Raw genomic sequence first — 25,632 nt, 5'->3', positions numbered from 1 at the left:
GCCACTTGGGCTCTCCTTGGCAGGCAGTCTGAGTACACACGTGCTGGCTGCTTGCGGGTGCCATCAGAGATAAGGCTGGATCCTACCCATGTTTGGGATTCTCACACAGGCCAGCTGTGAGCCACCGGGGGCTGAGATCCAGGTCTCTCTGCACCAGGGAGCAAACTGATTCCATCCATCCCCCAGCACCATAGGGACTGGACACTGAGACTGGTTGCTGAAAAGGAACAGCTGAAAGCCAAGCAAAGCTGGGTAGAGCAGCACGGGGCTGTGAGCGTTGGGGCTGGCTGGCCCATGTACAGCCCTGAGTTATGGTGCTGATGGGTTTGACCAAGTGCTAGCCAAATCCGCGGGAGGTGGGAGTGTGAATTGAAAGCTAAGGCAATGCCCAGTTCTCTCCAGAGCCCATGTCTGCGTGAAGACATCCGGAAAGCTGGTGAGCCAGCACGGGCTGCAGTGCCAGCATTACCCAGCCCTGTGGCTCCTTGCCTCCAAGGTACACAATCCCGTCGCCCGCTCTCCCAGCAGTGGGCTGAGATCAGCACTGGGCAGGACCCGGAGCACTTGGCTAATGCTGAGACCAGGCAAGACGGAGGTGATGATGGTGGGAAGGGGGAAGCACCTGGAAGAACATGCCTTCTCCTCAAGCAACCCCCATTACTGAGCCTTCAACTCTCAGATTCAGCCAGTCTGCAGCCTTGGGACACCTTTGGGCTCCTCGGTGCTGTTGGTGCCCATTACCCTTCGCAGCTGACCAGAGGCTTATGCCCTGTCCTCTGAGACAGAGACGATTGGTGACCTCCAGACTTTATTTTATGTAAGTATGAAGGCACATGCCCTGAGAAAACTACAGCAGCCTATCTGCTTAGCCACATGGCCCAGGAGTGCCAGGAGCTGCACCGGCTGCCTAGCAAACATAGAGCCCAGCCCAAGAGCTCTCCCCTGACATTCAAAGCCTGCCACTGGCTACCTGAGAGATGCCTCTTCCCCCATTACCACAGCCTCCCTCGAAGAGTAACACCCAGCTCTTTTCAGCAGGATATCGCCAAGCACTCCCCACTCTGAAAGGTGTTTACCTTCACACACCCCTGGGAGGCAGGGTAGCACTAATATCCCCATTGTACAGGTGGGGAACTGAGGCACAGAAAGACTAAGCAATTTGTCCAAGGTCACGCAGGAAATCTGTGGCAGAGCAGGGAATTAAACCTATACCCCGCCCAAGTCCTAGACTAGTGACCAAACCACTGGAACATCCTTCCACAGCAGCCCCAGTCCACTGGAGCTGTGACACTCAACCAGTGGGGGAGACTCACATGCAGGAAACAGAACCTTGACAGGTGCTGGATCCAGACTATGGAACTCACTGCCACAAGATACGAGAGCCCCCGGCTTTACCATGCTCAGAAATAAATGCAAAACTCTGTTAGCCTGCTTTTACTCAGATTGTGGGCTCTTTGGGGGCAGGGAGCACCTTTTTCCTCTGTGTTTGTGCAGCACCTAAAACAATTGGGATCCTGGATACAAATAACAATAATAACCAATCATCATCATAATTAATAATCGTAATAATAATCAAATAATAAAAATCCCTGAACGTTAGTTTTCCTTCAATAAGCTCTTCTCACTCAAGCAGTCAACCGAGAATGCAAAAGGTGCTAGAGAGCTAGATCACTGCGTTTGGCCACTTTAACCTACCGACGCCTAGAAAGGTTTTGGGGAGGTTGGGGAAAGTGCACCAGATTCCCAGCTCCTCTAGCAGAGCAGGGTGGTGCCCAGGCAGGGACTGGCAAGTAAGATGTCCCAGGCTCTCCCCAGCCTGCGGGATAGACACAGAAGAGGATTAGAGAACAGAGCAGCGTTGAGCACTGCCAGCACAGTAACCTTTTAGAGCACAATATTGGAGGGGGGGGTGGGGAGTGTTGGGGACAGGAGGTTCTCAGTGCACAAAGCTGGGCTGACATGGGTGATTTAGGAGGTCGGCTCCCCCCACTCCAGGAAATCCGGGGTTTGACTTTTCACAGCAGCCAAGCATGTTAGTTTGCAGCAGCCTGTGGGCAAGGGGCCAGGGCAGGAGCAGCCCCTCCTGCTCCTCCAGAGAGCTACGGTCTGAGAGAGATGGGGGAGGGGGGGCATAATGCATGGCTCATGCACTTCTCTTCCTTCCTTCTCCCACTCTCACCTTCTCACTCTCTTCTCCTCCCTTACTCATCCCCCCCCCGTTCGCTCTCCCTCCCTCCCAGCATTTCATCCCCCCTTTCCCCCTCGCCCTTCCTCAGCATGACTCTTCCTCTATTTCTTTCTCTCCATCTCTCATTGTTTCTCTCCCCTGGCATTTCCCCCTCCCTCGCTCTGCGGCGTCATGTGAGGGTTGCTATGGAAAAGACTCACAGCCATAAATAAGCGAGGGATATGCTAGGTCACAAGTTCCTGAAACAGACGGGGAGTTGGGCCCGCGAGCCAAGAACGCATGTGGCCACATGGGGAAGGGGGCTGGGGAAACACACCCAGCTCTGCTGGATGCCTCTTCGCGCTACCACTAGGACAGCAGAGAGAAGGGTGGGCAAGGCACCGGTGCCCCACCCAGCCCAGGGGAACATCCTGGACAGTGGCTTAGGACCTGCAGTTCTGCACCCCCTGACTCCTCGCTGATAGCCACCCCCCTCCTGCTAAAACACCAACAACCCCCCCTCCCCAACAACCCTCAACCCATCCCAGTGCCTCCACCTGCTGCACAGGGATGCTGAGGGCCAGCCCTGTCGACCCCAAGGGCAATTGCTTCTTTCTCCATCCTGCTCTTTCCCTAGGGCTTCCGAATAAAGTTTCTGCTATCTCAGCGTCTGGGCTGACCTGCCCTCCAGTCGCCTTCCTTCAACAGGAGCTCCATCCACAGCCCAGACTCCCTGCCTCCTCCACTCCACCCCAGGGGGATCTAGAGCCAATATCCTGGAGAGCGGGAGGGAAATCTGATAATATTCACTGTGAGCCAGCGTCTGCAAGCTGGCTTCTATAGAGCCTTCCACCCAAGGAGCTCAAAGCCCTGCCCATGTCAGCGAATTAAGCCTCGTGTTCCCACGGGAGGAGGTAAAGGAGGGAAACTGAGGCAAAGAGTAAGCCAGTGGCAGAGCATCCAAGGGTCCAATTATCCCATCAGCCATTTGCATGCAACTCCTGCTGAAGACAGTAGGGCCGGAGCCCGTACAATTTACAGCATGATCAGAACCCAGGAGTCCTGACACACATTGAAATCCAGGCCTCTCCTTTGCCCAATAGGCCACACTCCCACCCTGTCCCCATCTGCCCTCCTCTCTCAAACAATTACCTGAACAAGAAGGAGTCTGGTGGCACCTTAAAGACTAACAGATTTATTTGGGCATAAGCTTTCATGGGTAAAAACCTCACTTCTTCGGATGCATAGAGTGAAAGTTACAGATGCAGGCATTATATACTGACACATGGAAAGCAGGGAGTTACTTCGCAAGTGGAGAACCAGTGTTGACAGCGCCAATTCAATCAGGGTGGATGTAGTCCACTCCCAACAATAGATGAGGAGGTGTCAATTCGAGGAGAGGAAAAGCTGCTTCTGTAATGAGCCAGCCACTCCCAGTCCCTATTCAAGCCCAGATTAATGGTGTTAAATTTGCAAATGAATTTTAGTTCTGCTGTTTCTCTTTGAAGTCTGTTTCTGAAGTTTTTTTGTTCAATGATAGTGACTTTTAAATCTGTAATAGAATGACCAGGGAGATTGAAGTGTTCACTTACTGGCTTATGTATGTTACCATTCCTGATGTCTGATTTGTGTCCATTTATTCTTTTGCGGAGGGACTGTCCGGTTTGGCCAATGTACATGGCAGAGGGGCATTGCTGGCACATGATGGCATATATAACATTAGTGGATGTGCAGGTGAATGAGCCCTTGATGGTGTGGCTGATGTGGTTGGGTCCTCTGATGGTGTCGCCAGAGTAGATATGGGGACAGAGTAGGCAACGAGGTTTGCTACAGGGTTGGTGTTTCTGTGGTGTGGTGTGTAGTTGCTGGTGAGTATTTGCTTCAGGTTGGGGGGTTGTCTGTAAGTGAGGACTGGCCTGCCTTCCAAGGTCTGTGAGAGTGAAGGATCATTTTCCAGGATAGGTTGTAGATCGTGGATAATGTGCTGGAGAGGTTTTAGCTGGGGGCTGTATGTGATGGCCAGTGGTGTTCTGTTATTGTCCTTGTTGGGCCTGTCCATTCAATAAATACATGGGAGTGCTCCACACAATGTGTCATCTCCACCCCATAGGTTCATCCTAACTCAAGTCTACCAAGGCACCTGCGTGGCCCTCATACAAGTACTTCCCTCCCAGTACCTGAGATCCCACAAACACTAACAGGTTTATCCTCATAACCTGCCTATTTTACAGATGGGAAACTGAGGCACAGCGCGACTAACTGACTTGCCCCCAGATCACACAGGGAGTCTGTAACAGAACCAGGACCTGAACCCAGGTCTCCTGAACGTCAGTCTAGTGCCTTAATCACAAAGCATCCTGTTTCCTCCTGGCAAGAAAAGAACCTGGGCTGGATTTCTGTGCCCATATGGAACAGGCTCTGGGTGTGGTCCCACAGAGGAAGAGAACTGAAAGTGGACACTAGTGGGAGTAAAAGAACTCAAGTTTTTTCCTTCTCTCTGCAGTAGCCAGTTCTCACTCCATTCTCAGGCTAGGGGCCTCTCTCTTCTCTCCTAGTGTGTTACTCTCCTGGAGGGAGTTTGCACGTGCTGTTCACATCTTCCCTGACAAAAATGGGAGCCTTAAGTCACCTGGATGGCTGCAGGTGCCACGGAGGAAGCTGTAGTAGAGACAGGGCACAGGAATTTTTCCCACCTTGTCTTCAGCTGAGCCAGTCTACGCTACAGCTCCCACTCTAGTCCCTCAGCTTCCTGCTGAAAGGCTGTTTTATGTGCACAGACTCACCCCAGCCCCCAACCAACACCAGCTGAGTCCATTAGAGACACAGCCCCAGCAATGAAATCTTAATGCCGTGAGTGAGCGGTGATAATGGCATGTCAATTACCATCCCTGAGGCAGTTGGCTCTCAATTGCAGCAGAACACAGCTCCCCCAGCTCCAGGCAGCATGAGCACATGTCCTCCTAGGTACCTGTGTCTTTGGTTTCTGCACCTGCTCCCCCCCCCCCCCATGCATCCCAGGCAAGCAACTAGCCCCCAGAGGGAAAGAGCAGCTACAGGCCCGGGACAGTTAAGCAAAGAGCAGCCGGCACCCCTGGAGCACCAAGGAACGGCTGCATAGGGCAGAGCGTGCTGGACCGTCACACACCTGGCTGCTGTCTGTTGGGTGAGGTTGGGCAAAGCTACATGGGAAGTCTCTGTCCAGCTGGAGGAGCAGCAGCTGCCATTCCATGCCCAGGACTGGGTGCCCCATGCAGGGACTTGACACGGGGTCACCACAGAATGGCCCAGGTGCCCAGGCAGTGGTTTGGATGCCCTGTTTGATGGTTTGGGCTTGGCCTCTCTGTTCAGTGACAGCTTGAGTGCCTGGGCCACATGCATGACTTGGGTGACCTAGGGTCTAGCTTAAGTGCCCACCTTCCTGACAGTGATTTGGATGCCCTGTGGGACTGTGTGGACTTGGGTATCCCATTAAGCGGCTCCTGGGATCTATATGGCAGCTTGATCCAGGGTGCCTGGTGCAACTGCTTTGCTAGAAGAAGAGCAGCGAGGTGGCAGTAGCACCCGGGGAGATGTGGAAACAAGATCCACAACTCTGGCCGGGTTTATCGGCATCTATCTCCTCCTTTGTCCAGCTTCTCTTCCCTGGTCCCTCCCGAATGTGTTGGAATAACGCCTTGGGGGAGGCTGGCAATGCTAACCCGGTGCTATTGACAATCTATTCCTTCCACGCTGTTTAGCATCACCCGGCAGAGGTGCCAGCTGGAAAAAGGATGACTCATTAACATTAAAATATGGGCTGCACAGGCAGAAAACTTGGCAGCTGGTGGGATATTTTTTCCCCTAGCAGAGTGGGTCAGAGGGGAGGCCTCTCGCTCACAGCGGGCCGAGCAGTGGAATGGGGCAGGGGAGAGCGGAGGCAGACAGCTCCCTTCAAGCTCGCTCAGCAAAGCCCTCAGTCATCAAACAGGCTCTGGCCCGCAACCTCCCCGGCAGAGGGAGTGGCTCCAGTCAACATGCCTACACCCCACAGGCTTCTTGGTACTAAATTAAGTTTGTGTCAATTGCTGCTTCCAGGTCAGGCTCTGCAGGATAAGAGCCTGTGTTTATTGCTCACTCTGGCTGCCTCCTTGTCTCTTCCCCTCTTTGCTAAAGCAGCAGAGAGGAGGAGAAGAGAGAGACGGGATGGGTGGGGTGAAGGCTAGGGTGCATTGTGCTTTCTCAGCAGGTGACGTTTGCATAACTGAGATCATGGGCGGCAGTGTTCCGTGATCAGCCACCAGGCTAGAAGGGTGAGACCTGGGCTCTATTCCCAGCTCTCCCACTCACCTGGGGCAAATCAGTCCCCCCTTCTCTGAGCCTCAGTTTCTCCAATGGGGAACTTGATATTGCCCTTTCTTTGCACTGCACTGTGTTATCTGACCTCCATTGGCAATGCACTTTGAGATCTACAGCTGAGCGGAGCTGAGCAGGGGGATGGGAGGGGCCATTTTCACCATCAGTGTTCAGGAAACCTGAGACTCAGGTGGATATTTGTGACACTGCTATAATCCCCTGGTTTCTGAGCTCTAGCAGGAACTAGCAGCCATTGCTCCTCAAGCCAAGGAAGTGCTGTACTAGTTTGCAATGGCTATGGGTGAACCAGGGCCAGGTTTCTCAGGCAGCGCAGGAGGGGGATCTTTGCATTTAAACAGTGCCTTTCACCCCAGGATTTCAAAGTGCTGTGGCATGCACTGAGTATCACTGTTGCATCTGAGGCTCCCTGCATGGGGAGATTAGCTCCCACCGATCCAGTGCTGTCATTCTCACCAGGGATGGGAAACAGAGCGTGTCAGCTGGACGCAGTGGGCCAAATTCTGCTCCACTCTGCTGTGACCCTGCTGACTCCAATGCCATCGCTCTACTGTGCCTGAGTGCACAGCTTGCCAATGGCCACCCGGCCTTGCAAGGGGAGATGATGCCCTTTTAGCAGCCCCTGGGTGCTGGAGAGACTGTGGCTGTGATGCAGCAGGGTGAGGAAAAGGTTCCTGTGATGTATAATCTGGGATTAGAATGGGATTAGCCAGCTCATCCTGTATGCGAGGGGGGTGGGAGACCTCCCATGACAGCATCTCTTAGGGGCAGAAGGAAACAGACTAAGGGATGATGTAAAGGGGATGGGAGGGGACTTGATCAAGGCTGCACCCAGAGAGGCATAGACACGGGTGTGGGGGCAAATGCCCCAGCGTGCATGTGTCCAGAACAGCCGTGACTGCAGCCTGGCAGGGAGCAGCCAAACCCCAGCAGCCTCAGACTCTGGGACCCCCTTCACTTCCTGACAGCCTGTTCCCTGTGTCATCACCCTCGCTGCGGGCAACTCCCTCCCTGGGCAATCCTGCAGGGAGCCCTCGTGCCCTATGGGATCCCATCCCCCATGAAGGACCCTGACAGCCCATAAGGATGGTACACTCTGCGCATGTCCTCACTGGGGCCCTGCCCCATTCCCAGCTACACTCAGGGGACATCCCCAATCCAATTCCCAGCTCAGTGATCTCAAGCCCCCTACACCTCCTGCCCTGCTTTCTGCCAACGTCCCAGAGACCTGAGGGCACTGCAGGCATCCTTGTCCCCAGCTCAGCCAGGGATAACTGGGCCGTGACTCCCTGGCCACCCGCCTGCACACACCTCCTGGAGAGGCAGCCCCTTTGCAGGCTGCAGACTCAAAGAAGCTTAGAGCTCTCTCCACATCCCCAGCCATAGCAACAGCCCTGCCTGCTGCTGTGGAGACGCAAAGCCAAGGCTGGAAACAGGCAGCCGCGCTAAAGGCACTCGTCCTGCTGGGCACACTGTGGAGGTGGATGGGGTGGAAGGAGACAGGCCAGCTGTTCTTTGAGGGGCTTCAAAGCAAACCTGGCTCCCTCTGCCCCTAGCTTCACAACCCATTGACAAAGCTGCCCTATCAGCTGACCCCAACCTGCCTTGGATTCAAGCAGTGCTTGGCTCCTTACCACACGGCACCCTCAGGAGACACCCTGGGTCTGTGGAAAACGGGGCGGGGAATCATTCTTCAGGAGGGCGAGTTTCCTTGGCAGGCCCCTTCCTGCTCTGAGCAAAGAAGCAAGCTACAAAGGAGAGCTCTGTCCCCTGGATCCTGTGTTATCCTTACAAAGCGTTTATACAGAGCTGGAAGCACACATGGGTAGCCAAGATCAGGTCTATGTCATCCTGGCTGGCCACTCTCAGCACGGCACTAAGCCAGGGGATCGCTCTGGGATATCATGGTGAACACTAAATAGAATATGATATGCATCCGAAGAAGTGGGCTGTAGTCCACGAAAGCTTATGCTCTAATAAATTTGTTAGTCTCTAAGGTGCCACAAGTACTCCTGTTCTTTTTACTAAATAGAATGATAGAATCATGGAACTGAAAGGGACCTCGAGAGGTCATCTAGTTCAGTCCCCTACACTCATGGCAGGACTAAGTATTATCTAGACCATTCCTGACAGGTGTTTGTCCAACCTGATCTTAAAAATCCCAGTGATGGAGATTCAACAACCTCCCTAGGCAATTTATTCCAGTGCTTAACCACCCTAACAGGAAGTTTTTCCTAATGTCCAACCTAAATCACCCTTGCTGCAATTTAAGCCCACTGATTCTTGTCCTATTCTCAGAGGTTAAGAAAAACAATTTTTCTCCCTCCTTCTTGTTACAACCTTTTATATACTTGAAAACTGCTATCATGTCCCGCTTCAGTCTTCTCTTCTCCAGACTAAACAAATCCAACTTTTAAAATCTTCCCTCAAAGGTAATGTTTTTTAGATCTTTAATCATTTTTGTTGATCTTCTCTGGACTTTCTCCAATTTGTCCACATCTTTCCTGAAGTGTGGTGCCCAGAACAGGAAACACTACTTTTTGCAACAGCTACACTGTTGACTCATATTTAGCTTATGATCCACTATGACCCACAGATCCCTTTCTGCAGTACTTCTTCCTAGGCAGTCATAGCTAGATAGATGTACATGCACACACACACATAAACACAAGGCCCTGCCTTCCCTGCATATGATGTCGGGATCAAACACTGCTCCCCTCTCCCTTCAGCTGGGGTGGGATACAGCTGCCCCCGCCCTCCCCGGGCCAGACAGGGTTAGTGGAGTTCAACACCCACCACAGCAAAGCACAGTTGAGTCTTGGCTCTTTCCTAGGCCAGTGACTGTTTCTGAGCTCAACTGATCCTGCCCGCACCCAACGGGATGGTTTGATTTCTGCCCTGGCTGAGTGGGGCGGGAGGGTGTGGTGTTTGACACCCACCAACTGCCAAACAAGGCAGGCGTTCCCCTTAGAGACAAGTCAGAGCAAACCATGTGCAAATCCCTTCGCCAGGAGGGAGTCATGGAGTCCCCTGCATTTCCCCAAGCCTCTCTCACTCTGTGTCAGCTTGGCAGCCGTAGCCAGTTCCACCTTCTCAGCTTCTATTGCTCTGGGTACAAATGGCTTCTCAAGCCAGCTCTGTACATTAACAGCATGTGCTTCACCGAGAGGCCAGAACCGGTCTCAGTAGCTGAGGATGTAGAAGGGGCATAGGGAGGCTGGGGTGGACAAAAGAACTGAGCCTTCCTACCAGCTGAGAATGTCCAGCTCAACACACCCAGCTTGCGAGGAGCAACAGAAACAAACCCTCATTAAAGCCCCTAATAACAAAGATACTGATTCCTAACTGCACCATTGTAGGACGGTTCCATTGACCTCTCTCTGCACTGAATTGTCTGACATAGGGTCGGTCCTGCTCATACAGCACATCTGTTGGCTCTGATGGCAGCCCCCACATGCTTCGGCCCCCAGACTCTGAGCTCCATGGGGCAGAGACTCGGGTTGTGCGCAGAGAGGGCCGAGCACACCGGTGGCACACAAAATAACGGCTGGAATTGCGATATAAGGGTGGGCGCTGGTGAATGAGCAGCTGTGGAGACTGGGGAGCTTGGATCCCCAGGAGAGAAATGGGGCTGTGGGCCAAGTGTCGGCAGCACCAGGCTGTACACATGAGAGCAGCGAAAGGAGGAGAGATATAGACTGAGCAGAGAGGCCAAGTTCCTTGCAGACTTGAGTCCTGTCCACTCCAGCCTGATAAGCCCCTACATTCTCCTCCCAGAGCCTGGACATCAAGTGCCTCTGGAAACCTGTGCTACATATTGGCACACCCTGGAGGAATCACACAGGGAAGGGCTCTTTCCTTTCTGTCCCAGCAACCCAGCTGGGTGACAGTGCCCAGGCTCTGGGCATGGCTAGGCGCAGTACTTCCAACATTCCCTCTCAGTTTCCTGCCAATGGGACTGTACCAAACCCCTGGATTGGGGCCCCCAGCAGGAACGTGGAGGACTCTGAAACCCCAGCCCAGACCTGGGTCAGAAGTTTGCTAAAGGCCTTGATCGTGAGTCAAAACAAAGCTCTGGAGCCGAGAGACTTTGCAGTGTCCCAGTGAATCATAGAATCATAGAATATCAGGGTTGGAAGAGACCTCAGGAGGTATCTAGTCCAACCCCCTGCTCAAACTCATGAGGTTGTGGCTGGAGCTCAGATCTCTCAACCAGGGGGACGTGCATTTCTCTCTGCTGTCCCTAACCCGCCTGTCATGGGAGAATCTAAGAGCCATTCCGACAATGCTTGAAACCCTAAGACAGGCGCATGAGCAGGCTGCCCCATGGCTGCTCTATAGCTCTGTCTTTCGATCCTGATGAGAATCACCCCATCTAGGCAGTGATCCCAGTACCCCTTTCCCCACTGTGCAAGCGGGTAGTTTCCCCACTCTTCTAGCCTAGGAGGCACTGGCATCTGCCTGTGTGTCCCAGCCTCAGCTGCCATAGGATGGGTGATGGGAGGGGCAGATGGGCCTATCAGACCTTGATCCCATCCCATCCCCTCCAAAATCTGCAATACAATGTCCTCATGTCCCCAGTATATGGGCTGCAATCTCCCATGCCTCTCACCCCTGCCCCGGAGGGATCCCTCTCTAGTATGAGAGGCGAGTTCAGTCTCAGTGGCCTATTAAACTATGGCTGTTTGCTCCCTCTGACTGCCCATAAGGGTGGAGGCAAATTAAGGACAACCACAGTGGGGATTTTGGGGATATAGATGCTTGTCCTGCTAGAAACTGAACTAAGACCTGTAAACTCACTGCCCATGGGGGCTATCAGATGGGAATGGCTTCTAGTCACGGCTGATCTGGGCTGCTTTCAAACCAGTGCCCTTGGGAGCAAATGTCTACTTTTCTTCTGAGATATTTCCCTCTTGACCCCATACTATAGATCCTAGACCTGCCCGTCACCTAGGTCCTCCTCCACAGCCATTCCCTGCTTTCCATCTAGCACGAAGCCGGCCTTGGCTCTTCCCATCTACCTCATTCACTCTCTCTACAGAGAAGTTCTGGCTGAGTTGCAAACAGTGCAAACCCTTGTCTCATTCCTGTTTTGGCCTGGGAATCAGCTGGTCCCAGGTGAGGCTTCTGAACTCCCTTATGATATAAGGGCCTATGGGAGCATCCCCAGAAGCCCAAAACTGCATGGAATTTGCAACTGTAGGGAGCCGGTTGCTAAGAGAAAGTCTGCGGCTGTGCAGCTGTGGAGGCAGCCTGCCTGCCTGCCTTGTAGCTTTCCTGTTAGTCACAAAAATGTGTCTCTGTAGGAAATGGACATTAAAGGCCTGGATCTGCTGCATTTCTGTGCCCACCTGGAATGGGCTCAGGATGTAGCCCTGAGAGGAGGAGAAGAACTGGACTGGATTTCTGAGCCCATGGGGAATGGGCTCATGAGAGCTGGGGAACTCATTTGTCAAACACAGGCCTCCAGAACATCCGAATTCCTCAGGGCGGCGAGTTATATGGGCCCGTGATGCCCATGCTACAGGAATATTCAGGACCCAGGGGCCCGGCTCCACCAATGTTTGGGTCTGGGTCTCTCCCCTGGCCCCGCCTGCTGTCCCCACGTGCCTCCCCTGCAGCATCTCCCACCCCCGCCTGCCGCCCCCAGGCGATTTAAAAGGGCCCGGGTGCCCCCGGCCGCCACTGCCACCACTGGCAATGTAGTGGGGCTAAGGCAGCTTCCTGCCTGCCCTCGCTCCGCACCACTCCCGGGAGCAGACGACACATCCCTGTGGCCCTAGCGGGGGTGTGTATGTCCATGCACTGCCCCCGCCCTGAGCGCCGACTCCGCAGCTCCCATTGGCCTTGAACTGTGGCTAATGGGACCTATGGGGGCGGTGCCTATGGGAAGCGATGCACGGAGACCCCCTGACCTCTCCCACCTAGGAGCCGCTGCCAGAGGGGTGTGCGGGTTGCTTTCGGGAGCCACCCAAGGTAAGCGCCGCACCCGTCACCCTCTCCCGCACCCCAACCCCCTGCCCCAGCCCAGAGCCTGCACCGCAACTTCCTCACAGAGCCGCACCCCCGCACACCCTCCTGCACCCCAATCCCCTGTCCCAGCCCAGAGCCCACACCCCTTCCCGCACCCAAACTCCCTCCTAGAGCCTTAGGCAGGTGTGGGCGGGGTGGAGTTTGACCCGTTCTGGGCACCACCAAAAATTATACAAACCTGTCACCCCTGTCACATGGATGCTTGGTTCGGAACCTCAGAGCACAACTGCTCATTATATGTCCTAAGGTCCAACCGCAGGGCCAAAGCTGAGGTGCTAATGCCTTGTTTAGTTGCCTATACATGAAAATTTGGCCCTTAGCATTAAAACGCTAAAACCAAAACATTTTAAACAGCCTCTCAAACCTGTAATAGGCCAACGTAGCCCAGCAAGACCCTCTTAGCAGAGCCCAGCCAGACGGCTCTTATTAACCAGTGCCCGGCTGGCACCAGAATCCTGGTTCCTACTACCAGCACCAGCTCCTGCCAACCAAGTGCCAGCTTAGAATGCCTTAACTCCACACTAGCAGCACAATACCCCTGCCACCCCACATCACCAGCAGCACCCCAGGGGCAGCACGTGCCAAGGCTGTCTGTGGGGCCTGCATTTTGGAAGCCACTTTTGAAAAATACACATTTGGTCGTAGCTGGCGGTGATGCTTCTGGCAGTGGAGGGTGGGCATCCTCACTTGGCAAGCCTGTCCCCTTTCCAGGTGCCTGGGATGAGGAAGAGGCTGGACAGAAGGAAAGGAAGAGCAAAGAACAAACAGCCAGGGAGGGAAGGGAGGGAGAAAGCAAAGCAAGAAGAGGATGAAGAAGGGAAGGCAGGAGGAGGTAGAGTTGATGCTATTAACAACATACCAGCTGAACTCCAGTCCCTGCCGGTTCTGCACACTCGCTTGCTGCAGGTTGGGTTAGTCCTGGGCACTGGCACCAGAGTGGAACAGCATCTGCCTGGAATGTGCCCTCCCGCCCCTCACGCCTGCCGAGCCATGGCAGGGTCAAGTACGAGCTCAATGAGATCGCACGGCAGACCTCTCGACTCACCCAGCTGGGGCTATAGAAGCCTCTTCCAGGAATCCTGCATGGTTTCCCAGCCCGAAAAACAAGCCGAGAACGATAACAACAACAAGCCCCAGGAGCCCAGATAACTGCTCCCCTGCCCTTTCTTGCTGCAAAACGCCTCTCCTTCCCCTCCTTCTGCCTCTTGCTTGGAAGTAGCACAGCAAATCCTCAGCCGGCTGCCCTTGCTGGGTTCAGCTGCTGTGCTGTTGGCGTGTATCTGACAGCATGACAGTCCTCTGTGTGTGTGTGTGTGTATCTCCCAGCCCCAGAGGCAGTGCCTGCAAAGGATCCAGTGGTGATAGCAATGTGGATTTAGAGAGCCAGTCAGAGCGTGTGTGTGTGTGTGTGTGTGTGTGTGTGTGTGTGTGTGTGTGCAGCTCCCCACCTCTGCTGCTGGCTCAGTCCATTTCTGAACAAGAGGAGAATTAACCAGCATCATGACGAAGCAGTATTTGTGAGAGGTGGCGGCTCTCCATCTTGCTCTCTCTCCCTCCCTCTGTTAATTTTTGTTGTTGCAAAATAAAATGAAATAAATCAATACATGTCACCACGCTCTGTGCCGGTGCCAAAAATAACATGGCAGAATGGAAGGGAGAGGAGTGGGTGGGGGGGCAATGGGTAGAATTTCCCCCCAGAAAATCCAGGCGATGCAATGTAAAGGAACCAGACTGACAAACAGGATGTCATCCTGCAGAAATGGCTTTGCTCCAGCTGGCCATAGCTCATGGATAGTATATGTCTAGACCCACCTTTCCTCCCACATCACCCCCCCTTGCCAACTGTTGGAGTGCAGCTGCCTCTGGGGTGGAACATGGCAGCTGTCTGGGATGCAGCACTATAACGCTTTAGGATGATAATCGTATCTGTATGGACATTTGAGACCAAGTTTCCGGCTTCGGACTTGGATCAGAACTCCCGCAAAATTCCAGTGGGGTTGGAGCGGGGCGGGCGAGTCACAGCCCTCTCTAAGGAAGCAGAATGCAGAGCCCAGGGTGGAATTTGGCATGGATACTGTGGCTGACACCCCATTTCATGGAAAAGATGCTGCAGTAACTGTAATGGCCATAAACAGGCTGGGCTTTGGTACCACAGCTGATCCAAGAGGGAGCACCTCCAGCACCCCTTTGCACAAGGCTGGGGAATCCATTCACTGATGACCCTGAGGGAAGAGCATCCTCTACTAAATCATCAGCACCAACTTTGGCAGTGGCTTAGGTTTTCCTGGGAGGTCTCCCATCCATGTCCCATCCAAATCCACTGTGCTTAGCGCAGTGATCTGGGTTCATCTCTGGCTTGAGATGCCAGAATGCAGGTTTCCTACGGATGCAGGACAGGGGCCTGCTATTTCAGATCACATGCAAAGGGGCTGGGATCCTGCAGGCAGGCCCTGATGGGGTGGAAATATGAATGGCCTCATTTTCAGAGGTGCTCATAGCTCCCATCCATTGCAGGTGGCGTTTATGGGTGGTCGTAGACTATGAAAACCAGGCCCTAAGCTCTCCAGAATACCCTTTGTGGCTTCACAGAACCAGGAAACAGGGGCTGCTACGGCTAGCAAGGGGACCTGTCCTCTGACCTTCCTGAGCCTGTGACTTCCCAACCTGGGCATTTTTGGCAGTGCCATGTTCCCAAATAAATCCAAGGGCTCCCCCTTCAGGAGTTCCTTTACAACAACTGCTTAATCATCATGGGTTGCAAGTACACTGGAGAAACACAGCTGCGGGAGAGAGCACAGAGCAGTAGCCTCTCTCCCCACACAGCTAGAACAGCATAGCACAGAACTGGTGGGGGCAGGGAGGGAAGTGGCTCAGAGACTAAATAGTCACTGACAATTCTGCAGCTGGGGGTGGGCCCAGGTGTTCCTGATCTGACTCTAAGAGAACCAGCTGTCAGGGAGCAGGCCATCTCCAGAGAGCGCAATGTGAAATGGAGAGTATGGAAGATGGATCAGGGAGGGTACAGGCCTCTCTCTGTCTCCAGCAGCATCCCAGCCCTCCACAGACACTCGGGATGTGCAGGGAAGCAGGTATAGCAAGAGGTGGCCAATTATGATGATACCACCACTTGGCATTTCTCTGGCACCTTTTATCCAGAGCCTCTGCAAAGGGGAGAAATTATCAGCAGCCCTGTTGAGGCACACCTTTTCCCAGCTCTACCGTATGGGCATAGAACCCAGCCCGCCCGGAGACAGGGATAACACTGCTGTCCTGACACACACCCTGCAGCTCTAACCACAGACTCCATCCCCAGCCACAGCCAGGAGTAGAAGCCAGGCGCCCCATACAAGATCAATAGTCGTCCATTGCATGGCCAATGTACTCATGCGAACCCCGTTTCCCATGCGTTAAGAATGGTGCGAAGTCCACTAATGTCTAACTCCTCAGAATATGATGGTCAATAAGAGGAGCTAATGAAATCAGCCCAGAACTCAGAGGCGGGAAACTTCAACCCAGCCCCTCCTGTTCCATTGATTAACAAACCAGACTCCCTGCAGGGGCTCTTAATCCATTGGGCCAGGATCGAGGCCAGGAACGGCCCTGTTTTAGAGCTGGCCTGCCCCGGGGTGTAGTTCTAGGGTTCCTTACCATTCCTGGTGATGGGCAGTGCGACCTTGCATGCAGTCCCCTCTGTGGGTGCAGGGTGCTGAATGCTCAGACTCTCCTTCTCTCAGAGAGCCCTGGGGGTTGCCAAGGAGGAGCCACAGGGCCTCAGAGGACTAAGCGACGAAACAAATGCAGCTTCGTCTACCAGCAGAAATCTTCCGGGTGATGTATCTGTTCAGACAGCCTCATCTCCACACCCATCACCTGGGCTGGGCGGTCGGAGCTTCATGGGGCCCCCAGGGAACGGGTGTGGGTGCTGTGCAGTCGCCGAAACAGGGTGGAAGTCACCCAAGCCCTTCTGGAGACAGATGGATTCTTAGCAGTGGATTCACAGTTGAGGTCTGGGGCTGGGAGGCGTTATTAAATAGATATGTACAGTAGAGGGACAGGCAGATACACTGTCGCCTGCCCTGACATACATTGTCACTCAGACCCACGCACACACAGTCCCAGCACCACATTTAGCCCATCTATGACACACCGTCAGTCTCACCTTCCCCTGTGACTGTGCCACCCTTATAACTGGATTAACCGACTCTGCATGTGTTCCCTACCGCCTCCAGTGATGGGGGACCCCCCTCCCAGCTCAGCACAACGGACCCCTCTGTATCCCTACGCTTGGGGCCTCTTCCACCCACACCCAACTCTGGCCTCCCCTGTGCAAGCAGGAGCAGCCAGCCAGAAATGCAGCCTTCTTCATTTGACAACCGCAGTGGCCGTGGGCGTTGGATGGAGAGTGGGGGATGGCAACGGGAGAGGCAGAGGAGAGGGACAGCAGCAAATTGGACCTACCTTCAAGGGAGCCTGTCCCTAGCTTCAGGCAGGTTCGCCCTTCCATGGGGAGCCATCCCTGCTCTGAGCATCTCCTCCCCGCCACCGCACGTTGCTACGGCGACCGCCTCTCTCAGCAACCCAGGGCTTGAGTGAGCAGCAGCAGCAGAGCTGGAGACGAGGGATAATTTGCAGCAGCAGCTCCTTATTCCTCCCTCAGACATCCCGGTTGGTTGGCATGCGAGTGGCCGTGGAAGGGCCAGGGAGAGAATTCAATGAGGGCTCCTGGGTTCTTTGGAAAGGGAAAAGTTATTCCCTGTCCCTAGGAGCGGCTGGGAAATGAGACCTTTCCCCCTCCACGCTCCCTGCCCCACAGCCCCTTGCACCTGTCAGCGCTGCAAATCTAGCCTAGGGGCTCCCTGGATTGGCCTAAAAGGAGCCTCCCCAGCAGCACCTTCCCCACCACGCCCTGTAATCAGGCTGAGCCCAACTCGGCACCAGGCCATGCGGTGTTGCCATGGGGATGATTGTGATAGGATGAGTTTCAGGGCCTACTTTGTCCAGAAGTGTCCTATGTACACCCAGAGACAGAAAGACACAGGGAGGCCCAGGTACACCCATTCTCTCTCTCTCACCCATCCACTCACACAATTTCTCCATTGTGGGTGTCTGTCTATCTGTCATACTGCCGACACCCACCCTGCCATGCAGATATGACACACTCACAGGATGATTTGCTGGAGTTTTCCTTCCTGCCCCACCCCCAATTATTCACTGTGGCACAGGCCTTGGGTGTGTCTCTCTCACACCATCTACACAGGAGTGACCCTTAGGCACACACGCATTCGTACACGTGGCGTCGGTAGCAGTGGTGCTGCCTGGTCAGTATTTCATCTCCCTTTCTTTTCCCCCTTCCCCAGTTGTGGCAAGAGCCTGTGTTGGGGGCCGGAGGGGACACAGCAGAACAAATGCTGGGTAAGTGTGGAACAAGCTTTTGAGACTGTTCCTGGCAAACTCAGCATGCCTTGCCAGCCCCACGCTACCTTCTGTGTGGTGGCATTCAGTGATCGCTCAGGGCTTAAGGTGCTTGCTGGCGCTTTGCTATCCTCTGTGTCCAGGGTTCCCAGTGCCCCCACTGTAGCGGGGTGGTCACCCACTCCTGGCTTAAAAGGCTTAAAACAGCCCAGGGAGAGGGCTGTGGAAGTGAAGGAAAAGCAGGGCTGATTGGAGAAAGCAGCCTCAGCTGGGGGCCATGCCCCAATCAGGCCAAGGTTGGCTTAATGAGGGCCCCGCTGGCCCTTATAAGAGGGCTGGGACCAGAGATAGACTCTCTCTGGCTTTGAGAGGGAGAGACCTGGCTGCAGGGAGCTGAGAGAAGGTACCTGGAGTGGAGCAGGGCTGGGGGAAGGCCAAGGGAGCTGGGGAGCTCCAGCCTGGAAACCCCCCCAGGCTGCGGCCTAGTGGAAGACCAATTAGGTACTGAGGTTGCAGGGGGCAGCCCATGGGTAGGCGGAGGCAGCAGGTCCTAAACCCCCTTGCCTATGATGAGTGACTTATACAGCAGTCTGCCCCAGTGAGCGGGGGCTAGATGGTGATTGGCATTAGCCCATGACTGAGGCAAGGTGGGGATAGAGGGTTGGGGGTTCCCCTGGGTGGGGAGAACCTGAGACTGTGGGGGTATTGCCAGGGGGCAACACCCCAAAGACAAGGGTCCTGGGAAGGACACAGGGACCAGTGGGAAGTGGGACACTGGCCTGCAGAGGGTGCTTTGGAGCTGGAAAAAGAGCTAATTCCCAAGACACCAGCAGGAGGCGCTGCAGGGGTGAGTCCTGCCCCGTTACACCCACCCAGACTCTCTGCGTGGGATGCTCAGCCTTTAAAGGCACAGTGCCCAATACCACAAGCGCATGGCCTGTGCTGGTTTCATTCCCGAGTCCCCACCGGACTCGCGATGCCTAGCCCCTGTGCTGGTCTCACTCCCTGTGCCCACCAGCAGCTCCCTCTCCCTGTGCTGGTTTCACTGCCCCCTGCCCTGAATTTTGTTTTAATTGTCAATGCAAACATCTGTTTGGGTTCCCTGCAGCGTGTTTGCGGCCTTATCATTGTACCATTAGGTTAGTTAGTGCATGGGAAACAAAAAGCAACAGTGACTGGGAACCCTAGGACCCCTGTGTGTCCACTGTCCAAACACTAAGCCTGGAATTCCCTGTCCCTGCCAAGGGCCCTGAGCTGGACAGACTGACACAGATGTTCTGAGAAGTTCCTGATCTGAGCACAAAGGGAAAAATCCCAGACACCTTCCCCTGACAACCAGCCAAACACATGATAGAATTAATCGCTTTTTCGACTCCAACCCAGGGAGATTGCAAAACGCTGGTGCCCCCTGTTGCCTGAGATGGGTGGGCCATGCAGTCCACCCTGCTGGTTGCTGCTGCAGTGGCCTGATGTAGGGGTGAGGTACTCCAGGTGCCTACGGGGGTGCAAAAATGCGGCAGGCAATTGCCATGCAGTGTACAGGGGCAATTCACAGGGATGAATGGACCCATCAGAATCCCACAGAGGCCCCCAGGGAAGCCTGGGGTTTCTTGTCTGTATGATAGTTTCTGTCCAGCTCCCAGAACACATCTGATCTATGGTTCTTTGCATTCATCTTTGATCATTTTAAAGGTCTCTCCAAATCGGGTACAGTCCTAGGGCTTGCAGTGAGTGGGGGAGCCGGGGGCAGAGTCAGAAATGGGACCCAGGAGTCCTGCCAGCATCACTGGACTCTCAGGCCTGATCCCCATTGCCCTGCACCTTGTGCAGTTGTTTACACCTGTGCAAAGCGAGCGTGAAACGCCGCCATTCAGATTTAGTAACGTGTTGCACTCACAGGGTGCTCGGTCTGCACAGGAGTAAGGTGCCTTTCAGCTCCCGGCATCAAGTTACCAATATGCATTAAAGAGCATTACAGCAGCACTTACGTCCTCCACCAGATCTCCTGGGTCTGTGGGACCCTCGGTTAGGCAGCATGGTGCCCCTGGGATTCCATCATGGACAAGCACCCAACTTCTTTGCTCTAGGGAACCCTGGCAAACAGCTCAGCTTACCCTGGCTGCCCTGCCCGCTGGGATCTGCCAGCAAACTCAGGCAGTGGGACTCTTTCCTGGGCCAGGGCGGAAGCAAGCTCGTACCTCCCTCTTCTCAGTCACAAACCTGTTTAGTTTGGATAGAGCCGGGCACTGCCGAGCCAGCCTAAACATTAACGTAGTTATTAATGCGCAGGGAAGGCACTGAGAGGGCAAAGATGGGAGAAAGCCGCTGACGCACAGAGCGCTGGTATAGTTACCCCAATGCAAATGTCCCTAGTGCAGACAGGCTCTCAGGTACACGAGGCAGAGAAGGACTCAGAAGCCCAGAGTGATAACAGGATCCCAGCATATCACAGTCCCAGTGAAACAGTGTTAATTGCACCAAATAATCATAGTGACAATTGGCCATGGGCCAAGGTACAACAATGAAGACACACATTCCAAGCTCCCAAAGTTCAGGGGTGCTTGGAACTAGCTTTTCCTATCTCCCACATTCATGCTCAGAGGCAAAGGGCTGGACAGGATAAACCCAGTTCCCAGAGAGTCTGGAGGACCCAGCCTGAGCCTCTCCGTCTCCCCTCCCCTTGTCCTTCTCTCTAATCGAATCACTCACAGAACATCATCATTCCACTCTCAGGGGCAGGGCGCACAGCCCTGTCTGGAACCAGTCCCAGCTGGCATTTCATTGGGAGCAGAGTGGCGTTGCCGGTTGGATCCTTCTGGAAGCCAGTGTCTCTGTTGTGTCCAACCTTTCCTGCTCCACCTTTAGCATTAGCTCCCCACCCCTGGTGCTGCTGATGCCTCTGACACTGAGTCTATGGTAGATAGCGACAGAAGCAGAGGGGAATGTACCATGTGCAGCCTTTACACCAGTGCAAACCAAATACAAAACATGCTGCTCGGGTGGTACTTTTCACTCCCTCCTCAAGCATTTTTCACTGGTGGAAATGACCGCACATGGTGCAGTGCAGTGGGGAATTGGGCCCTGGGAATCCAGCTTCCCTGGGACTGACTAAGCCAAACTGCCTTGATCTAATTGAACACCTCTTCTCTGCCCCACCAAATTCAGCTGCCGACCAGACCAAAGTGCCCTGAAACTGGGACTCTCCAGGGTTCCTGGGACCAGTGCCTGAAGCTAGATTTCTCCTTGCTGGAATTGCCTTTCCTCTGACGCTGCAATTGCTTGGAGCAAGTGGGGCAAAACAAGAGGCAGGTTATGCTTTGCAAACTCTCATCAATCAGCCCTGGTTTTTGCGAACCCTGAACTGGGGCAGGTTCAGATCTGGGGTCCATTTGTTCCAGCCCCCTCTCCGCCCCCAATGCTTGGGGTGGGTGGCCTCAAGGGAGACGCTCCCGGGGTTCGGGCTCATCTCTAATTTGCCTCGCCGGCATCTGCTCTTTCATTCCGACCGCGCCGGCCTCCCCGACTCGCATTCCCAGACTCCCTGCCCCACTAACTTTATTAATTGCATGAGAGGTGCCATTATTACTTCCCCTTCCAGCAAGTTAATCTCACCAGCATTGAGACCCTTCCATCCCCAGCTGGGTCCCAATGCACCTCCCACTCCACACACCCCTCCCTGCACACACACACACACATACACACAAGATCTTTCATGCTACCAGCCAGAGTCGGCGAGGAACTAAGCAGCCCGATGAGAAAAGCCTTGGGAAAGACGTTTTGCTTTTAACATGGGGGCCATCATGCTTTGCAGGATGCAGCCGGGGTGGGATATCCTTGACTGCACTTTTTGCACAGAAAGACATTCCAGTCCCCTCCCCTCCAGCCCCCGCCCCTCCCCTCTCCAAGTCTCACCTCAAAAAACAAGAAAGAAACAGTGTGAGTTTTTTCTTCCCCAGCCATAATTAAAAAGGACTCACCCTTCAGACTCCATTCTATACGGGGAGGTCAAGAAGAATGAGAAGGGAGGGGGGGAATAAAATAAAAGGGGGGAAGGGGATGGAAAGAAGGAAAAAAAATTAAAGCAGAGATTACACAAAGGGAACTCCCCCACCTTTGAAGCTCTGGCTAAATAGGGGTGTGTGTGTGGGGAGGGGAGGGAATGGGGAGGCAAAACCAGCCCTTTTAAAGCCTTCTGAGTTTAAAGAATGTCTCGAATTCCTGTGGAAACAAGAACCAAACTCTATGAGGCCGAAGAGAAAAAAAAACCACAGCCCCTAAAACAGCCCCTGTGCTAATTCTCTGACTGTCACACCTGGGAGCGGGCTCCTGGCCTTATTGTTAGCCAGTAATTACTGGGTGTTGCATTTCCCTCCTGCTTTAAAGCTTCATTTAACTCAAACTGTTATAATTTTCCCTTTTTCCACCCTCTCTCCCACCCCCGCACCCTACCTCAGCGGCATCCCTGCCGCATTATATTTGTGTAGCTTTGTAAACGGCTCTTTTTAGACCCAGTTAAAGGATTAAGATTCTTCATCCCCGTCCGCCCCGTCATTGTGAGAAGGAAAAGCAATTACAGGGAGCGGTCAGACGGCGCGGGTCGGGTGGTGGTGGAAGAGGCAATGTGGCTGCAGCGGTGGATTTGGGGTGTCCATGGAATTCACTGCAAACCACCTCAAGGACCAGGTCCCTTAAGGGTCTGATGGCTGCCATTGACTTCAAAGGGAATCCTGGGGACTTAGCAGCATTGAAAGCAGTTCTGAACTCATAGAAATTTAGGGCGGGAAGGGACCCCAAGAGGTCACCCAGTCCATCTACTCGTGCTGAGGCAGGACCAAATAAACCTAGACCATCGCTGACAGGTGTTTGTCCAACCTGTTCTTGAAAACCTCCAGTGACGGGGATTCCACCATCTCCCTGAACAGCCTGTTCTAGAGTTTAACTCCCGTTACGGTTAGAAAGTTGTTCCTATTCCTAATATCTAACCTAAATCTCCCTGGCTGCAGATTAAGCTGATAACTTCTTGTCCTACTTTCAGTAGACATGGAAAACAATTGGTCCTGGCTGGCAGTAGCAAGCATGTTATGTTAGGAGAATCAGATGTCTCTGAGCTCAGTTATGCTGGAGTAACCTCACTAAGTCAGAGGAGCTGCTCTGGATTCATGTTGGTGTCTCTAAGAGCAGATCCTGGCCCAAAGCCCCACCTTTCTTCATGGCCATGTCACCGCACCAACTCAGCCTGTCAGGTGGACTCTGCTGTGCTGTATTGCCAACTCCAAGCATTCAGAAACCATGAATCAGGGCCCCCAAAATTCATTAGATTGGTTTAGAAATCATGAGATTTAAAATACCAATATATGATAGGATCTGTTTACTAGCCTTCTGGCACCAGAACCCGCAGGGATCTCCTTTTCTATGTTTTCTCCCCAACTGGGAGTGCTAGAGACATGCTATTTTTGAAAATGAAAGCTGAGGTTCTCATGTAATCACATGACTCCTGGAATTGGGACTTTAAGAAGAGCTCTAGAGCTGGCAACATTAACAGAACATTAGGAAAGCCACCATGAAATGCTAGGATATAATTTCCTTGGCGCGGAGCGCTGGGGACATAGGCTGAATACAAGGGTAACGGGGTGAAGTTTAATGACCTGTGATATACAGGAGGTCAGAGTTGAGCTAATGATCCCTTCTGACCCTAAACTCTATGACTTTATGATGCCAGAAACCAGAAGAAGCTAGAATCCCAGAAGATAATTTTGCTATTCACAGAAGGTGGTAAAACCAACAGAAGCTTTTTCACTACCGCTTCCACCATTGCAAGGGCTGCAGCAGTGGTGACATGTGGCCTCATTTCCCTAGAATAGCCAATGCCGGTTGGTGGGAACTGCCATTTCACCAGTGCTTCCCAACAGCAGACCTGGTCTTGGTAATCTAGAGCTGTGCTCAGGCCACCCAGCTCCCATCTGAAAGTAGGAGACTTCCAAGTTTGCTAGAAGTGGGCTCTGCTTGTGCTGCTTTCTTTGGTTAATTTAACAGGAAATTGACATTTAAAATAAAGAGTATTCCTTATAATCATTATTATTACTGTAGTCCCTAGGAACTCCAATCGAGGATCAGGGCCCCATTGTGGTCGGCGCTGTACAGACACAGAACAAAAAGACAGTCCTTGTCTGCAAAGTAAGTACAATCCACCCCTTTGAATATATTCTCTCTCCTTTGCTGTTAGAATCTCGGAGGGGACGCTGCTATTTGGCTTCTGGAAATAGGTTTGCTTCCAACAACCCCAGCCGGGCTTGCATTCCACCCTCCCTGGGTCACAGCAGGGAAGAGAGCAGCATGCATCTGGCAATCCCGGGCAGCAAGGTGGGGGAAAGTGGACGGTATCTCTGCAGGGGAAGCTGGAGATAGGAGTGCTGCATCAGCCCCCAGAGCATGGCATCGCAGCTTCTTTCCCAAGAACAAATTAACCCCCCGTCTGATTGAATGATGCCCCCTCCCTGTGAGTCTCATTTCAAATTGCCGGTCTCCAGTGCCCTGACCATGCACAGACACGCATGGCATGCAAATCCCCTCTAATGGCATCCACCATTTGGGATTAAGGCCTGGCAGCGTCACCCTGATGGCGCACACCAGGCCCTTCATGCTTCGATGGGGGGTAGGGAGGAACGGATGGACAGGAGGCAGAGCAAAGCTCCCTTTTGTGTGTGCACGGAAGCCACCTTGCTTTGCTCCTAATTTGCCACTGATTGATTGGAGTCTAATGTTTCCCTTTCAGGTGCTGTCTCCCCAGACATGGCCCCTCTCGCCTCATTCCCAGGGGCTGGAGCCAGTTTCCAGCCAAGGAACAAGAAGAGGCATTATCACCTTTGGGCGGGCTGGCTGGTCCTCTTCTGGCCCCAGCTCCCCTCCTCTCTGCTCCTTCTCCAAGGCCCCTGCTTTCAATCAGCCCCTGCGGCCCTTTGATCTCACAGAAATCCCTCTGTGTCTAAAGAGTAGCCAGGTATTCAGCCTGACCCAGCTACAGCTCAGTGCCAGGAAGGGGCTTTTCCCGTTTTCTTGCCTTAAAGAGACACCATCGCATAGAATCTTGCTGAGGCTCCGGTTCAAACATTATGAGCCAGCTCTCTCCCACTCCAAAAAATAAAAAAAAAAATCACAGGATTGGCTTAAAAATCATGAGACTTTTTTTTTAATAATTATTTGTTTTTTTAATTTGCTCAGGTTTATTTTGAGCCTTTAGGGGGTTTACATTTTTGTGCTTTTATCCACAGCTACAAAAGTTAGATATTTACTTAAAACCCCCAACATGGTGTGATCACATGAGTCTGGGAGCTGGGGCTTTATTGTCCATGCACAACAAAGCACAAGTTTCACTTGCAGCACAGGCTGAAGTCTCGTCGACTTCAATGGCACTTTAGCATACGCTTAACTTGAGGCATGCGCTATAAGTGCTTTGCTATTGGGGCCTGATCCAGAGCCCGTTGAAACCATTTGGAGGCCTTTCCAGGGACTTCAGTGATCAGCCACTTAGTCATGCTAGGTCCATCAGGGGAAAACCTGATAAAAATAACCAAGGATGCGACAGTAGAAAAATCTCCGTGGTTCTTTCTGACAAGCGCGGCTTGCTAGAGTGTAATGCTCTTCTGCCAGGCTGGGACTAGTGTCTGATCACA

At 53.3% G+C, this 25,632-nt stretch overlaps 2 protein-coding genes across 4 annotated transcripts in view; one reads left to right on the top strand and one right to left on the bottom strand.

Moving 5' to 3' along the window:
* DMTN (dematin actin binding protein) overlaps nucleotides 1-17,048 on the bottom strand; it is a 38,547-nt gene extending 21,499 nt beyond the window's left edge. Inside the window, exon 1 of one of the 3 annotated variants that reach the window (XM_054018617.1) lies at nucleotides 17,009-17,048. The gene's annotated coding sequence lies outside the window, so the exon portion shown is untranslated. Of the gene's footprint in view, nucleotides 1-13,409; nucleotides 14,103-17,008 lie in introns of those variants that run through there. The other 2 variants (XM_054018618.1, XM_054018615.1) reach the window with 2 other exon arrangements.
* On the top strand, nucleotides 26-25,103 carry LOC128831280 (uncharacterized). The gene is made up of 4 exons (XM_054017599.1): nucleotides 26-817; nucleotides 17,908-17,962; nucleotides 24,050-24,136; nucleotides 24,735-25,103. Exons 1-4 carry the CDS (start codon nucleotides 633-635, stop codon nucleotides 25,101-25,103), a joined length of 696 nt encoding a protein of 231 aa, XP_053873574.1. The 5' UTR covers nucleotides 26-632.
* Nucleotides 25,104-25,632: the final 529 nt, after the last annotated feature.

The sequence above is a fragment of the Malaclemys terrapin genome, chromosome 2 (assembly GCF_027887155.1).
Source record: "Malaclemys terrapin pileata isolate rMalTer1 chromosome 2, rMalTer1.hap1, whole genome shotgun sequence".
In the NCBI taxonomy this organism is placed as follows: Eukaryota; Metazoa; Chordata; order Testudines; family Emydidae; genus Malaclemys; species Malaclemys terrapin.
Note: the sequence above shows the minus strand (reverse complement) of the source record. Positions and strands in the feature narration are given on the sequence as shown.